This window comes from Vulpes lagopus, chromosome 7 (genome assembly GCF_018345385.1).
Source record: "Vulpes lagopus strain Blue_001 chromosome 7, ASM1834538v1, whole genome shotgun sequence".
Lineage (NCBI taxonomy): Eukaryota > Metazoa > Chordata > Mammalia > Carnivora > Canidae > Vulpes > Vulpes lagopus.
The window spans coordinates 56,540,654-56,557,551 of NC_054830.1; the positions used below are offsets into that span (position 1 = coordinate 56,540,654).

The window sequence follows — 16,898 nt, forward strand, 5'->3', positions numbered from 1 at the left end:
ATGACTTGGAAAAAGTCACTCCTCCCATCCAGCCCCTGACCTGATGAGTAGCGTGCAGGCTGGACATCAGTATCAGCTCCCCTGCTTGGCAAGGCACCCTTGGACAGGGCACCCCAAGCACAACCACGTGCAGTCCTGCTCGCTTGGTAGAGATAAAAGGCCTCTTGGAGGCTGTGTCTTCCGAGCTAGGTGTTGCAGGATGACGTCAAGTCCACCAGGCAGTTGGGTTGGAGAAGAGTGCTCCAAGCAGACAGGATAATTTGGAGTGGCACCAGGAGGAGTGGCACCAGAGGCTAGGGAACAGGCCTGAGCCACTGTCAGGAAGAAGACACAGATTCTCCAGCCACCTCTGTCACAGACTAAGTGTGACCTTGTTAAAGCACTTAACTTCCCTGTGAATCAGTTCCACATCTGCCAAGTGGGATGATAATAGGCATGTGGGAGAAGGGAAGGAGATGAGGCCAAGGGAAAGGCCTGGCCAAAGCATCAAGAGCATCTTCTGTAGCGCTAAGACACTTCATTTTTATTCTATGGGTACTGTGTTCTCACAAACTGCCCTGGGGGGTATGGAGAAGAGACCGTCCCGAGGAAAGAAAGGTATGGGCCCAGTGGGAAGGTGAGCACTTAGGGAGCCTGGCAAAAGCAGCTACCCTTTCTCCACTTCTTCTGGGGTGCTTGCCCATTCTCTGTGCAGGGCACCTGAGTCCCCATCTCACAGTCATTCAGGGTGTATAGAAGAGATGAGGAGACAGACCATACTGGACAGCTGGCATGAGAAGAATGGATACAAAATGCCTGGGACAGAACACGTATTCAATGAATGGCAGCTGTCTTCACTACTAAGAGACCAAGAGAGGCTAATGGAAGAAGAAAAGAGATGAAGCGAGAGGGAAAGAAGGGGAAGGGAAGGGAGAAGCAGAGCAAATGTGAGTTCCTCAAAGCCTAAGGGTCATCCCACTGTGATCCTGAGGAAGGTCCTAGGCTCATCGCAGTGGCTTTCTTGGCCAAGGCCCTCAGAATGATTGCTTGTCTCAGACTAGAATGTCCAGGGTCAAAACAAGAAGAAGAGCCCAGAGAAAGACCCATGTACATCTAATTGTCTAGTGCTTCTTTTCCATAACAAGGGAATAGATTCACCAGCATGTATGCTGCTGCAGTAACGAGGCTAGCTTTATGGGGGAAATGAACTAAATCACTATCTTATACCACATACCAAAATAAATTACTGCTAAAATAGAGTTAAATGTACAAATTTAAGGTGGAAAAAAAGGTGCACATATCTCAGGAAAGGAATGGATTTTCTAAACACATAAAAACATTTCAAACATTTCAAAAGAAAGACTGTCCAAGTTTCTAAGAAATTTATGGTATGTCAAAAATCACTATAATAAAAAAAGTAGGGATCCCTGGGTGGCGCAGCGGTTTAGCGCCTGCCTTTGGCCCAGGGCGCGATCCTGGAGACCCAGGATCGAATCCCACGTCGGGCTCCCGGTGCGTGGAGCCTGCTTCTCCCTCTGCCTGTGTCTCTGCCTCTCTCTCTCTATGTGTGACTATCATAAATAATAATAAAAAAAAATTAAAAAAATTAAAAATAAAAAAAGTAATTGGGACACCTGGGTGGCTCAGCGGTTTAGGGCCTGCCTTTGGCCCAGGGCGTGATCCTGGAGTCTCAGGATTGAGTCCCACATCGGGCTTCCTGCATATGGAGCCTCTCCCTCTGCCGGTGTCTCTGCCTCTCTCTCTCTGTCTCTCATGAATAAATAAAATCTTTTTTAAAAAAAAGTAATTACTAACCTGGAAAAATGTTTTCTATATACATCAGAGAAAAGGTTAGTATCTTTTTTACATGGTAAGAAAAAATTAAAGATTCAATAGAAAAACATGTAAAAGCAGTAACAGGTAATACAGAACACTTACAGTGTACCAAGTGCTGTGCTGAGTGCATTAAATGAATTACTGCATTTAACCGCAAAACCCTAAGATGCTACTTCGGGAAAACCGAGGCAAAGGTTGCTCCTTGCCAAAAATCACATAGATGTTAAGTGTTAGTGCTAAAACTTTGGAATCGGCCTGACTCCAAAGTCTGTTCTTCATTATACTATGCCTCAAATTGGAAAGGACTATAAATGGTCAGAAAATACACACCCACACACAGACACACACACGTTAATGTTCACTAGCAATCAAAGGCCACTATAATTTGCTTATCAAGTTGACTAAGATTTCTAAATGACAAAATGCTGGTGGGAAGGATCCAAAAAAGTGGCATTCATTCCACCTCTGGTGGGTATGCAAACCGCAAAGAGCTTTCTGGAGGCTGATCTGGAAATATTTAACAAAAGCCTGTGGGAAGATTCTCATCCTTTGCACCAGACATGCTCCAACCCCTCCAGATCCCCTTTCTACCTTTCCCTACCCCTTTCTGTGCCCTGGGGGATGGACTCCAAGAGTTGCAGCAACAGGTCATGTCCCTGCTTCCTGACCAGACTCAACAGAGGCAGGGAAAGAGAGAATGCAGGGACCCCAGCAGAAGATGGGAGGAGAAAGGGTCAGGTATTTCCTCCCCTAGTTTCTCCCCTGCTGGGTCACTGCCCTTGTCAGAACCACTTGCTCTCCACCATTCTCTGTCCCTCCTAGATCCTTTCATCCATCCATCCCCTCTGACCCTTTGGGTGTAGGAGCATTGAGTGCTCTGCTGCCACAGGCCCTGGACTCCTCTCTGGTTGGCCTACCCCCTACCTATACCTTTGTAAGTTCCTTATTCTATAAATAAACTTCCCTGGCTTATCTTAGTTCAGCCATGTCCTCTTTCTCCGGGTAGGATGCCGACTGATACATCTTTACACCTAGCAATTTTATTCTAGAAATTTATCACAGCGAAAAAATCAGAGAAGTGCAAAAATAGATAATAATTAGTTTTAGCAGCATTAAAACTGGAAACAAGGGCAGCCTGGGTGGCTCAGCAGTTGAGCATCTGCCTTTGGCCCAGGGAGTGATCCCGGAGTCCCGGGATCATGTCCCACATCAGGCTCCCTGCATGGAGTCTGCTTCTCCCTCTGCCTGTGTCTCTGCCTCTCTCATGAATAAATAAATAAAATCTTTAAAATAAATAAATAAATAAATAAATAAATAAATAAATAAATAAATAAGACTATAAGAATGTATCCCAAACTATTAATAGTTTCTCTTAGTTCTCTTAGTTGTGAGATTATGGGTGAATTTTCCTTCTTTGCATTTTTCATATTTTCCACAACTTCCATGTATTATTTTTATAATTAGAGAACATAAATCCAAAATATTATACACCCTAAGAGGAAAAATTAGAACTACATTCTATAACACCCTGCTCCCGTGTGCATGGGCTAGCACATACATAAAGTGGCAGTCTAACGTTTATAACTGGGCTCCTGCTGGCCAAGAACATGCATAGCTGCTGAAGCTAGAAGCATGGCCAATGTCCTGTGCCACATCTGCATCCAGCCCCTAACTGCACACATTCTGGTTTGGTCCTATTCAGGTCTCAGGCTCACTGTGGCCCCCACAGGTCCATCAGCGATGCTTTGTAAACCCAGAAACCAACCCTGGGCCGTGACCCAGAGAAGAGCAGTGCCTTGATTGGGGGTCAGAGAGACCTCAGCAGGGGCACGGGAACCAGGAACCTTCAACAGAGAAGATAAAGCATAGCAGGAAAAACGAACAACCCCAGACCCTGGGAAGCTTCGGCGTGGATCATGGCTGAGCATATAAGCAGGTGTATGAACTGAGGCATGCTTTTAACCCCTATGAGCAGTAGTTTTTGCATGCTTACGCTGGAAGAATGTTTCGCTCCCAGGCTCTCACATTATATGGAGTTATATGACCACAGAACATAGGGTCCCTAAATAGCAGCAAATGTTAAAGAGAAAAGAGCCTCCTGGACAAGTAAGACACTCAGGGTCCTACATTCAGCTCTGGTGCACAAGCGGGAAGCAGCATGGTTAAAGCTGGTGGGGAGAGACAAGAGATGTGATTTGAGTAAGGAAATGGTCCTCTGGCATTCTGCCTACATGGCCTCACTCCCAGCTGCAATGAGCACATACTCTTACGTAGAACAACTACCTGCAGTGGGTCCCAGGTCCAGACTGGAGTCATTCAGCTCCTCCTCCTCTTCCCAGAAATACTGTGGTGGTTGCAGAATGCGGGACTCTTCGCTCTCTTCACTGGGAAAACCTGAGCCAGGGGCTCCCAGGCCAGCTCCCAGTCCCATGGCCTCACTGGGTTCCTCCGAGTCCAGCGGTTCCAGGCCTGTGGGTGGCAGGAGGTCCAGCAAGGAGGTGGAGGTGAGGCCCTCTGGGCCAGGCTCATCAGATCCAGCTGCCCATGTGCCCAGGAATGATCCTGTACAGACACGAAAGCCAGATGGTTAGGAGAGGCTGGAAAAGGCTAGACTGGCACAAGGTTAAGACATGACCCCAAGAGCAAAGAGCCCAGAGGTACCAGTGGAGACTTGGCAGGGCAGGGTTAGAGGGGGGACAGTCCTGACATCCAGTGGCTGCCAGGGGATTCTGAGACGCTGTTCTCACTCCACAAAGGCCAAACTGTTTAGCCCTCCCTGCAGCAGGGTCAACGGAGAGACCAAGGGAGGTGGGCAGGAGAGAGTGAGGTTCATCTGACTCAGCACCCACTAGGCATCTTTTTATTTAGAAACGGCTATCAGCACCCATCTTTGCTACAACTGTACTGGGTGCTCAGGGCACAAATGCAGTGAAGACCAAGCCCCTGCTTTGAAGGACCTTGTGTGCACACTGTTCCCCAGGCTTCTGCCCTAAGCCGAACATCTTCCAGAACTGCATTAAGAATGTGATTTGTGGGATCCCTGGGTGGCGCAGCGGTTTGGCGCCTGCCTTTGGCCCCAGGGCGCGATCCTGGAGACCCGGGATCGAATCCCACGTCGGGCTCCCGGTGCATGGAGCCTGCTTCTCCCTCTGCCTATGTCTCTGCTTCTCTCTCTCTCTCACTGTGTGCCTATCATAAATAAATAAAATTAAAAAAAAAAAAAAAGAATGTGATTTGTATTTCAGCAATATGATCTCCTGAATAGTCTTTAAAGACTATGTGAGACTGCAGGTCAGGCTCATCCAGCATTGGTTAGAACATATTTATTTAGAATCTTGGATCCCTCTTTCCTAATTTATATAACAAATGAACAAAACCCAATAAATTAAAGGGAATATTTCCCTTCTCTCAATCCCATTCACTAAGAACAGGAAGACAGCCCTATTTGCTAGTTTCACAACTTAATTATTAGTTTAATCACACAGATATTACTAACTTGCTATATATGTCTTCTGGAAAGTCACTTAAAATCTCTGTGTCTATCTTCTCATCCAAAAAAATAAGGAAGGTGGTTGAAATGACCTCTAAATTTTTCTTTTCCAAGACTAAAGTTCAATGATGCAGTAAAGAGTTATGTCCTGCTTTGCCCCTGTCATGCACCATGCCCTGGCCTGAATAGTTCATGGAAATTTTTCGTGAAGTTTATTTTTTTTTTAATTTATTTATTCATGAGAGACACAGAGAGAGAGAGAGGCAGAGATACAGGCAGACAGAGGAGAAGCAGGCTCCATGCAGGGAGCCCGATGCGGGACTTGATCCCGAGAGCCCAGGATCACGCCCTGGGCCAAAGGCAGACGCTCAACCGCTGAGCCACCGAGGTGTCCCTTTCGTGAAGTTTATAATAGAAAATGAGAGATAACACTATTGGTGCTGTGTGCTAAATGCTTTGCAAGTGTTGTCTGAATCTGAATCTTCATAACCACCTTCTGAAGTAGCAGTAAGCCCTAAGCCTGGCACCCAGGGTGCAGTGGAGACAGCGTATGCTATGCACGGTTGGACAACACAGATCCATGAATATAACACGTAATCGTAAGGAAAGCCTTCCGAGTGAAGGGGCCTAACACAGTTAAAAGGTGTGTAGAAGAGGATAAACAGGTCTTGAAGTCAAACATGGAAGGATGTCCTCGTAGAGAGAGCCTGGGCCAGGGAAGCAGGTTTGTGTTCTGGCTTCCCTAGGTGAGCCACTCTGGGTAAGCTACTTTTCCACCAGGGGCCCTGGTTTCCTCATCTGTAAAGCAAAAATTCCACAGCATTCAGGGAGACAGGAGCCTCAAATGAGGTAAGCTCCATGAGAACAGTGCTACAATGAGCAGCCTGTATTTCATACATGTAAGTATTATTATCCTACATAAAGAACAGAGAATTGGAATGTTCTTGGCCAGGATAAAAGAATGGTATCCTCAAATATATTAAGATAAAAGGTCACTGTGAGTAACAAAGACCAGAGTTATTTTATGTGACTCCAAAAAACAAACAAACAAAAGCAGAACTGATGGGTGAAAACACAGGACAGTACCCAAGTCTCAAAAAGCCTTTAACCAGGGCAGCCCTGGTGGCTCAAAGGTTTAGCGCCGCCTTCGGCCAAGGGCCTGATCCTGGAGACCTGGGATGGAGTCCCATGTCAGGCTCCCTGCATGGAGCCTGCTTCTCCCTCTGCCTCTGTCTCTGCCTCTCTCTCTCTCTGTCTGTCATAAATAAATAAAAAATCTTTAAAAAAAAAAAAGCCTTTAACCAGAAATAGGTAATGCCTAGGGCCACCTGTGCCCATCTGCACAGCTCCTGCTCCTGCTCCCAGCCTCTACCTCTGAGAAGCACTACCCAGTACTACCCTAGTCTCGGCCAGGCACCACTCCCAGTACTACAGCCTCCCAAACAAATTACCACACTTTTCTTTCAAACTGTAAAAAGCCATCTTACAGTCTCCTTCCCCCTCACTGTGTCCCGTGTCTGAGTCAACCTGGTCAGTCCAGTGCCTCAACAGTCTCTGAAATATGACAGGAACTCAGTAGGTGTTTGAATAAATGAATAAATAACCCTCTTCTTTCCCGCAGGTGAAATAAGAGAGGGTTCGGGACGGTAAGGTCAAATAGCTAGTGAACAGAAGCCCTGTAATTAGTGGGTGGATTTCTCCCCTCAAAAATGACCATTGTTTGGACAGGTGTAGTCTAGGTTTTATATATGATACCACTGGATATAACAGCCCTGTTTTGTAGAGTGGTACCCCCAAGATTGGGGGAGCCAAATGCAATCAACTTACCTGAAAAAAAACTCATGCAGTCCACGAAGAAAAAAAGCCAACTGATGAGAAATGTTTGTAATAATTAAATAAAAATTTTACAGATCTCCAGGGCACCTGAGAAGCCAGTCTTTGAAAGGGCCACTGGGTGAAAATCTTTATTTACATACACCAGTCTCCAGCTGGTATGTTGGGGAGGACATTATGTCAGCGTCTTTAGAAAGGTGCAAACTGGTTTACTTTAGAAATTCTTGGGATTTTAGCCTCAGGAGGCTCCAACTTGCATTGCCTCTTCAAAACCTGAGAGTTTTTTCGCAGAGCTGAACTGGGGCATGGGGGGAGCGAAATCGCTCCCTTCTAGGCCATGGGCCAGCTCTCCACAGCAGCTTGGACCTTGAGAATACTGCATCGTCCCCTCTAAAGGAAAGTCTGACCAGCAATCCTGTTCATTTCCCACCTCTGGAAGTCAAATACTGTTTAGTCGTGAAGCTCTCTGTGCAGAGGACTGTGGTTTGTTCAATTAGCCAGGACTCCTTCCTACCACTCCCATGATAAGGTGAGTTCCTCTATTCTCTGAACCTCTCTCCTCCGCCTGTCAGACAGAAGCTACAGTCTCCTTCCACCCCCTCCCACCTCTTCCTTTCCCAACAGTCCAAAAGGAATGAACAGAGATTGTGATAATCCTGCTGAAAAGCTTGTGTGAAAAAAGGAAATCAGGATTTTCATTCCTTTTCCAGTAAATAGTTCCATTTTCTTGAAGTTCTTTTTCCCTGTGATTATTTTTTCTTTATATAGACCTTGATATTTTCAAAAGCCTTGGCAATGGGTAATTATTTAGGTAATTGCAAGAGGTTGCTTATTTTCAAACTTGCCCACCAAAATAGTAGCTGAGCCCTAAGCATTCTGTGTCTAATTGCTTTTGCACTTGATAATTAATCTGCCTTAATTGAGACTCCATCTGATTTAAAATTTCAGAATTACACTCTTTGTGACTGATTTTCTTTTTTCTTTTTAAAGATTTTTTTTTTAAAGATTTTATTTTATGAGAGAGAGAGAGAGGCAGAGGCACAGGCAGAGGGAGAAGCAGGCTCCATGTAGGGAGCCTGACATGGGACTTGATCCCGGGTCTCCAGGATCACGCCCTGGGCTGAAGGTGGCGCTAAACCGCTGAGCCACTGGGGCTGCCTAAAGATTTTTTTTAAGACAGAGAGCTTGCATGCACACAAGGGGCAGGAAGCTAGGGGCAGCAGGAAAGGGAGAATCTCAAGCAGACTCCATGGGGCTCGATCTCATTACCCAGAATCACAACCTGAGCTGAAACCAAGAGGTGGAAGCTTAACCGACTGGGCGTCACCCAGGCTCCCCGATATTCTTTTATTTTTCTCTAGCACTTATAATTTTCTGATACTTTGTCACTCCCAACAGGGAAAGGGAGAGAGAAAGAAGGCACATGAAAAGGATTCGGGGACCAGCCTCAAAGAATTGAAAATCTGACCTAAAATCAGAAAAAGAGGCAAGGGAAGCAGGCTTACTATCTTAGGGGGTGAAAAAACAAAACAAAACAAAAAACAAGGCCTTAGTAATCCTCTGCATGTTTTATCTCCCCTGCAATCTGCTCCTGATCCAAACATCCTTTCCTGATTCCACCATCAGTTACACCCCCACCCTTCCCCTCATCAGCAGCTCTGAAGTACAGATCTCCCTAAGCCCTTGCCAGACACCAATACGGGAGCTGCCCAGCAGCATCTGCCACACAGCCCCCACACCCTTAAGTGTCAGCTACAACAGAAATTGTCTAGCACAATCATCCTACCACACACACACACACACTCATGAGTGCATGTCTGCTGTGTCTGAGAAGCAATGCCGATGGGGTTCTTGAAGGGTTTCTACAGAAAGGTGTATAGGAAAGAGACATACTGCTGGACACAGACAAGTCGCCAAGGGGGAGGTAATAAGGTCAGATAAGGTCATGGCCGAACAGCCTCTGGCCGGCACAGTGGACGGGGCAGCCCCCAGGAGTGCCGTATGGAGGGTGACAGCCGACACACACCATGAAGTGTGTACAAGAGGGAGGAGGTGGGAGGGAGCACAGAAGGCGTAAAGCTGCCGACAGTCATCCGTGGCTAGCCACAGCTGGGCATGGGTCCTGATACACTTTTCTTGCCAGTTCTATTTGTTGCGCAAATAAATAGCAGACTAATCAATATTTAATTTATTTGTTGACTCTCACCTCTTCCAGAGAGGATTTAAGGTATGCAAACATAGACATAGGTGTGTGTGCGTGCCTGAGACAAACACCAATGGACATATTTCTGTGCACAGCACTTAGGTCCTTACCCCTCCCTGGACTGATGATGGAGAAAAAGTACCCTTGCGGGGCTGACCCTTCCCGGGGCACCTCAGGAGCAAGGGCCTCTTCCCCTCCCAGGCGCTTTCCCTAGGATTCCGTCACTACGGGCCCACAGCAATGGCCCATCTCACCGCCACCGCCGAGGAAAAACTGCTCTCCCCCCTCACGCAGAGACCTTCACAGGTCTCTCCTTCACTCACACGGATGCACACATGTGCCTGCGTCTTTGTGGGTTCACTGCACGGGAAGTGGCTAAGTAGCCAGGGTCCCTGGTCCACTCCCACAGACACGCGCACCGACGTGATCTCCTGTGTGTCCATCAGAAGTGGAGTCACTCAAGGCGACCTGATGAGTGAACACGCACACACACTCATCCCAGCGTGTGTGTCCACCAACACCAGCCGGCTGTCACCCTCCATACGGCACTCCTGGGGGCTGCCCCGTCCACTGTGCCGGCCAGAGGCTGTTCGGCCATGACCTTATCTGACCCACCCTCGCAGACAGCGCTTCTTCCCGCCCCGACTCGGTGCTGGTGGCCTGTCTCAGGCGGTCACATGCCTCATGCTCCCCCGCCATGCACACACCTGGATCCCGCGCGGCCGCTGGGAAGCCGCTCCGCGGGCTGTCACAGACACATCGTTGCACACCTGCCGCTCACACCCAGCCTGTCTTCCCCGCCTGCCCTTGTGCACGTCTCCGGGTGTCCTCACGCCCATCCCTGCGTGGCAGCTGCGCAGGAGCCATCCGGCAATGTCACGGCCACAGCAGCACCCGGCGCCGTCACACCTCCTCCTAAAGTTGCCCGCACAGCGCGGACGGGCGCTCACGTGCCACACCCCCGCTCCTGCCGGCGGCAGCACGGGCGCGCACACACGCCCCCCATTGTCGCAGCCGCGGCGTGTGCGGCTCTCCGGCGCTTGCCCCCGCCGAGCCGCGGGACTCCCGCCCTCGCCGCGGGGGCCCCGGCGACCTGGGCCGCGGCCCCACCCGGTGCGGCTGCGGCGGAGCGGGCGGCCGCGGCCCGCCCTCCCCGCGGCCCGGGGAGACAGCGCCCGGGAGCGCGAGCAGGCGCGCCCGCCGCCACACTCCCCTGCGCGCGCGCGTGTGTGCGGCCCCCGCGGGCCCCCGCGCCGGCAGCCGCTCGCACGCGGCACACGCGGCGGCCCCCAGCCCCGGCCCCCGGTCCCGCCCTGGGAGCGCGGCGCCGCGGACGGCCGGGCAGCAGCCCACCGCGCCCCGCGCCCCGCGCCCCGCGCGCCGGCCCCTTTGTTGGCGGCCCGGGAGCTGTCCAGCACCGCCGCCGCCGCCGCCGCCGCCCGCCCCGGGCCTGCCGCCGCCCGCCCGCCCGCGCGGCGCGCACTCACCCCCGGCCAGCAGCAGCAGCGGCAGCAGCAGCGGCGGCAGCCCGGCGGCCCGCAGCAGCCGGCCCATGGTGCAGCCGTCGCCGCCCGCAGCCGCAGCGGCGCGGCGCCTCGGCCGGCGTCAGGGGCCGCGCGGGCGGCGGCGGCGGCGCGCGCCCGCCCCATTGGCCCGCGCGGCCGTCACTCACCCCCGGCCCCGCCCGGCCGCGTGCCGCGGGCGCGCCCCCGCGGAGACGAGGCGGGCGCGCGGGCGGCCGCCCCTCCACCCCGCCCCCGGCGCCCGGCCGGCCAATCAGCGCCGCGGAGGCCTAGAGGGGCGGAGCCGCCACCGCAAGCGCCTGGAGGCCCCAGCCTCGCACCTCGCGCCTTCCCCGCGCCTTCCCCGCGCCTTCGGGAGCGCGGCCACCTGCCCGATGTGTGGCGACGGCGCAGGGCACACCCGCGCCGCCTGGGCGTCCCTTGCACCGGAAACGTTTCCTGCGTGCCCATAGGACAGCAGGAGTCCGCTTGCGTGGAATGACACTGATCAGAGAGGACAGGACTGGCCCCTGATGCCGTTGGCGTGAAGACTGTCCCTAATCCTACGTCAAGAGGCTGAACGGGGACTCTGGGATCATGAAAGGCTTCTCAAGGGCACTGGACCTGGGCAAGCTCTCCTTTGCACCTCCCTTGCCTCATCCGTTACACGTGGGATTTCCATGATCATAGAGCAGTGTTTGTTAACTTTTGTTAAGTGTTTGATCCCTTTTGGCAACCAAAGTTCCTTCCTGTGCCAGGCACCATGGTGGTGAACAGAACAGTACAACTCCTATCCTCAGAGCTTAGTCTAGCTGAGAAGACACCAACACGACAGGCATGTGACTGCATGGTCAAACCGTTGTGAAGTCTGTTACGAGGTATAAGGAAATATGACAGAGTATAGAAGGGAAACTTTACATGTACCTTCCTGCAGAAACATTTAAGCTGGCACCTGAATGGATAAATGGGTATCCGGTAGGAAGCTGGGTTAGGAAGAGACTCTTCCAGGGAGAGAAAAGTGCATTGGTAATTCCTGAGTTAGAGTGGAGCTCAGCCTCTTTAAGGAACAGAAAAAAGCTCTGACCCTCTTGAAATTGCTGAAATGTAAACATCTGCAACAGCAATAATTCCGTGTTTTACTTTATACGTAGTATATTCAGAAAACATTGCTTTAAGATAAATTATTATATTGAACTTGCTTTTTCAAAATATATTCTCACCCCTCTATCCAGGGTATATCACTAGGTATTGTAGATGATCCCAGAGGACTCCTCCAGGACTAAATACATAGGAGAAATAGGAGTTAGGGTGGAGATGGGTCCCAGGCAAAAGAAAGAACATGAGCAAAATGTAGCATGGTATGATAATACACGGCATTACATATTTAGGAATATAATGACTTTCATGATTAGCATGAGGCAGGAGACAAAGTTAGAAAGATAGTTGACTTATGAGCTAAATATCTTAATGAATTCTTGGTTAATCTGTACAAAGTAGTAAGCCCTTACATTATAAATGAGGAAGTGAAACACAAGAAGAAAGTGACTAGTCTAAGAACATAATAAAAAGCAGTGCCATATTAGAAACTTTAGGTAAAGATCATCTTATTTAATTAACAGAACTACATCATTTTATTTAGCCTATAGTCAGTTTAAGCTACCTCCATAGGCTGCGTCAGTGGACATCACGGATCCTACAAAAGTAGGTGAGGACCTGACAGTAAAAGATCTTAAACATCAAGATGAGAAGTTTGGGGGATCCCTGGGTGGCACAGCGGTTTAGCGCCTGCCTTTGGCCCAGGGCGCGATCCTGGAGACCCGGGATCGAGTCCCACGTCGGGCTCCCGGTGCGTGGAGCCTGCTTCTCCCTCTGCCTGTGTCTCTGCCTCTCTCTCCCTCTCTCTCTCTCTGTGTGACTATCATAATTAAATTTTAAAAAAATTAAAAAAAAAAAAAGATGAGAAGTTTGGACTTTCATTTCTTCTGCAGAAATCATGGCATGTATTTTAGAGAATTCTGAGGGCAGCAGGGAGGAAGAGCAAAATGGCCACTGGAGAGAATGCTGCAGTAGTCTCAGTGGCAGATGGCAGAAGTCTGACCCAGGACTGGCAGAGAAGATTCGAGAAAACCCTCCACAGACAACCAACAGGACTTGGAGAATGACTGAATTGAGTCACATTGACTGTGTTTTTGGGTGCTAGTCTCTAGGCACGTACAAATTAAAGGAGACCTAATTTAAAACAGTTCATACAAAATTCCCACAAATTGGTAACGGCTACAAAGTGTAAAGCAATTTCGGACCTAAAATGAGTACAGTATCCAGAACAAGGAAGTTAACGGCCCTCTTATTCTGAACTGTGTGAATTTCATTAACATTATATTTTTATGACAACCTTTTTCTTTTTAGGAAGGACCACGTAACAGAGGAGAAATCCAGAAAGATGTCATTAAAAACAACAGTTAAAACTGAGAGTATCTGACTTGGAAAAGAGAAAACTAGGATGTATCTAGATCTGTCATCTATCTCCTTCTTTCTTCTGTTAAAAAGAAGGAAACATCTCCTCTTTATCACAAGCCGGTCTCCTCCACTTGGGCTCACCATTGCATTATTTATCTCCTTTTCAAGGACTTCATTTTAGGGTGTTCCTTTTCTGACAGTGTCAGGCTTTCTTTCTCTGGATCATTTTCATTAGATACAAATATGATCTGGTACCTCTCACCTTAAAAAGAGAAAAGAAATTGAGGGATATGAAATCATGCTGCTGATACACTGCACACATGTCCCTGCTTTCCCCTCCTGCTCTTGATTCCTAGAAATAACAGGATATATATATATATATATGTATATATATATATATATACATATATATATATATAACTATATATATGTGTGTGTAACTACAAAACAGCACCACCCGGAAAACAAGATGGGATCAATTAGTTGTCTACAATGAGGAGGAATTGCTGGGAAGATAAAAAGCAAATGAGATTTAATTGATGGAGGAAACTACAGCCCAAAATGCATACCTGTCTAAATAATCTTAAAGAGTAAATCACAATATAAATTTTAATCTATTTAGAAATTAATGGCAATGTGAGAACATTGAATATCAAAATCCATAGGATATAGTCAACAATTCACAGAGCTTTTATAGCTGTAAATGCATTTATTAGGGGGAAAAAACATTAAATGTAAATTAAGCATTCAATTTAAGAAGCTTTAAACTACACAAATATACATATACACATGAATCAATAAATTTCTATTGTTGTTAAAACAACAAAAACCTAGTAGAACTGATTGCTAAAAGCCTATTATTTGAAAAGATAAATAAAACAGTCAAAATTTAGTGTAAGATAAAAAAGAGAAGGCATAAGTAAATGCCATTAGGAATGAAAAAGGGGGATCCCTGGGTGGCGCAGCGGTTTGGCGCCTGCCTTTGGCCCAGGGCGCGATCCTGGAGACCTGGGATCGAATCCCACATCGGGCTCCCGGTGCATGGAGCCTGCTTCTCCCTCTGCCTATGTCTCTGCCTCTCTCTCTATCTCTCTGTGACTATCATAAATAAATAAAAATTAAAAAAAAAAAAATCTTGAAGACACAAAACCTTTAAAAAAAAAAAGGAATGAAAAAGGGAGCAAAACTAGAAATAAGATTTAAAACTTTTAAGCAAAACTTCACATATATCCATAAAAATCAAAATGTAATTGAATACTTTAAGGAATACACAAATTACTGAAATTGATTCAAATAGTAGAAAAGCTAAACAAACAACAGTTGGAGAAAACTAAAAGAGAGTAAAAATCGACTCTTTAAAAAGACATAAGCCTCTTTTGGAATGAGTGTATTCATTCTGTCAAGCCTTCAATATATAAACCTTTCGAAAGCAAAGTTAGAAAGTATCCCAATTCACTTTATGAGGCTTGTGTGACCCCGATGCCAAAACCAACTATGAATAATACAAATAAAAAACCTTAAGCCAATCTTCCTAAACGCAGATACAACTTTCATAAGGAATATATGAGCAAGTGGATTCCAGCAACGTACTAAAAATACACTGTGATTAAATAGGCTTAACCCAGGGTCATAAGATTGGTTGAGTATCAGCAAAAGTCACTAATGTAGTTCTCTGCATTAAGAGTGTCAAGAAAAAAAAAATCTCAAGAGATGCCCTGAAAAGGGGCATGTGATAAGACTTAAAACCTACTCCTTTTAATTTTTTTAAAATTTATTTATGATAGTCACAGAGAGAGAGAGAGAGACAGGCAGAGGGAGAAGCAGGCTCCATGCACCGGGAGCCCGACGTGGGATTCGATCCCGGGTCTCCAAGATCGCGCCCTGGGCCAAAGGCAGGCGCCAAACCGCTGCGCCACCCAGGGATCCCAAAACCTACTCCTTTTAAAAGGAACAAATAAGAACTTTTTAAGGTTTTTGTTGTTGTTGTTCCTTTTAAAAGAAGGAAACTTCTTTAATTAAAAACATTATCTCCCGAAAACCTACAGCAAACTTAATGAAGAAACATGAGAGGCATTCTCATTTAAGTGAGGAATAAGGGAAGGATAATCATTACCAACACAAATATAGAGTATTCTGTAAGAGACAATGCAATAAGGCATGATAAAGGAAATGGATCAAAAATATTGGGAAAATCCGGTAAAAATAATTATTTGCAAGTGTTCCTAGAAAATGCAAGACAATAAACATATACACTAATTGAAAACATTTAATAAGAGTTCAGCAAGGGGTGCCTGGGTGGCTCAGTCATTTGAGCATCCAACTCTTAATTTCAGCTCAGGTCATGATCTCATAGATCATGGGATAAACTCTATGTCAGGCTCTGCACTTGGCAGGGAGTCTGCATAGCGATTCTCTCCCTCTGCCCCTCCCCCCGCACACCACCCCCCTCTCTCTCTCTTTCTCTCTCTCTCTCTCTCAAATAAGTAAATAACTAACTTTTAAAAAGAGTTCAGTAAGATTTCTAGATATAAGATACATATAGAAATCAACAACTTTTATATGTATCATCAATAACCAGTTAGAAAAAACAGTAGTAAAAAAGACCCCATTCACAACAACAAGCCAAGAATAAACCAAACTAGATGTATGAGAACTAAATGGAGAAAATGCTGGAGCTTCTTATAATATTAACACAAAGGCAAAAGGGTATCTTGTCCTTGGATAGAAAAATTCAATACTGTAAAGATTTGTCAGATTAATCAAATTTGATGCAATACCAACAAAAAAATCCTAAGAGACTATTTTATAGAATTTGACAAGCTGATTTTAAAATTCATCTAGAACAGAAAACATCCAAGAAGAGCCAAGGAAATTTTTATTGAAACATAGTATAAAATATAGAAATTAAAGTAGTGTGTTATTAAAACTAGAATAGATGCATAAATCAATGAAATAAAAGAGATCAAAAACAGGCCTCAGTACACATGGAAATTTATGATCAAGTTTTTCAAAGTAGTGGGGAATAGCTACTTACTCAGTAAATGGTGTTGTGTCAATTATATCTGAAAAGATGAAGTTAGATCCCTACTTCATATCATCATACCAGTTAGATTGAAGAACTAAATGTAATACGTTTTAAAAAGCTAAGTAATGGCAATATAGGAAACATATTAACCAATCACAAAATGCACAAATGAAGTGATTGAAGTTTCTAACTACATAAAAATGAATACAAAACCTTTAAAGGAGAATCAATACCAATTTTACACAAACTCTTCCAAAAAATAGAAGAGCAGGAAACACTTCTCCAATCATTACATGAGGCCAATATTACTCTGATACCCAAACCAGACACAGATATAAGGGAAAAAAAAAAAAAAAAACAACTGCAGACCAATATCCCTTGTGATTACAGATGCAAAAATATCCAACAAAGTACTAGGACACCAGAGTAGCCAGAGTGGCTCAGTGGTTTAGCGCTGCCTTCAGTCCAGGGCATGATCCTGGAGACCCAGGATCGAGTCCCACATCGGGCTCCCTGCATGGAGCCAGCTTCTCCCTCTGCCTGTGTCTCGGCCTCTCTCTCTCTGTGTGTCTC

The 16,898-nt window shown here is 46.7% G+C and overlaps 2 protein-coding genes across 3 annotated transcripts in view; both read right to left on the reverse strand.

Moving 5' to 3' along the window:
• PODXL2 (podocalyxin like 2) overlaps positions 1-10,956 on the reverse strand; it is a 37,017-nt gene extending 26,061 nt beyond the window's left edge. The window contains exons 1-2 of the mRNA XM_041762282.1: positions 10,829-10,956; positions 4,099-4,377 (exon numbers count right to left, since the gene is read on the reverse strand). Coding sequence (XP_041618216.1) covers positions 4,099-4,377; positions 10,829-10,895 — 346 coding nt within the window. The 5' untranslated portion in view covers positions 10,896-10,956. The remainder of the gene's footprint in view (positions 1-4,098; positions 4,378-10,828) is intronic.
• MCM2 (minichromosome maintenance complex component 2) overlaps positions 4,248-16,898 on the reverse strand; it is a 41,158-nt gene continuing 28,507 nt past the window's right edge. The window contains exon 18 of one of the 2 annotated variants that reach the window (XR_005988954.1): positions 4,248-4,377. The gene's annotated coding sequence lies outside the window, so the exon portion shown is untranslated. The remainder of the gene's footprint in view (positions 4,378-16,898) is intronic. The other variant, XR_005988955.1, reaches the window with a different exon arrangement.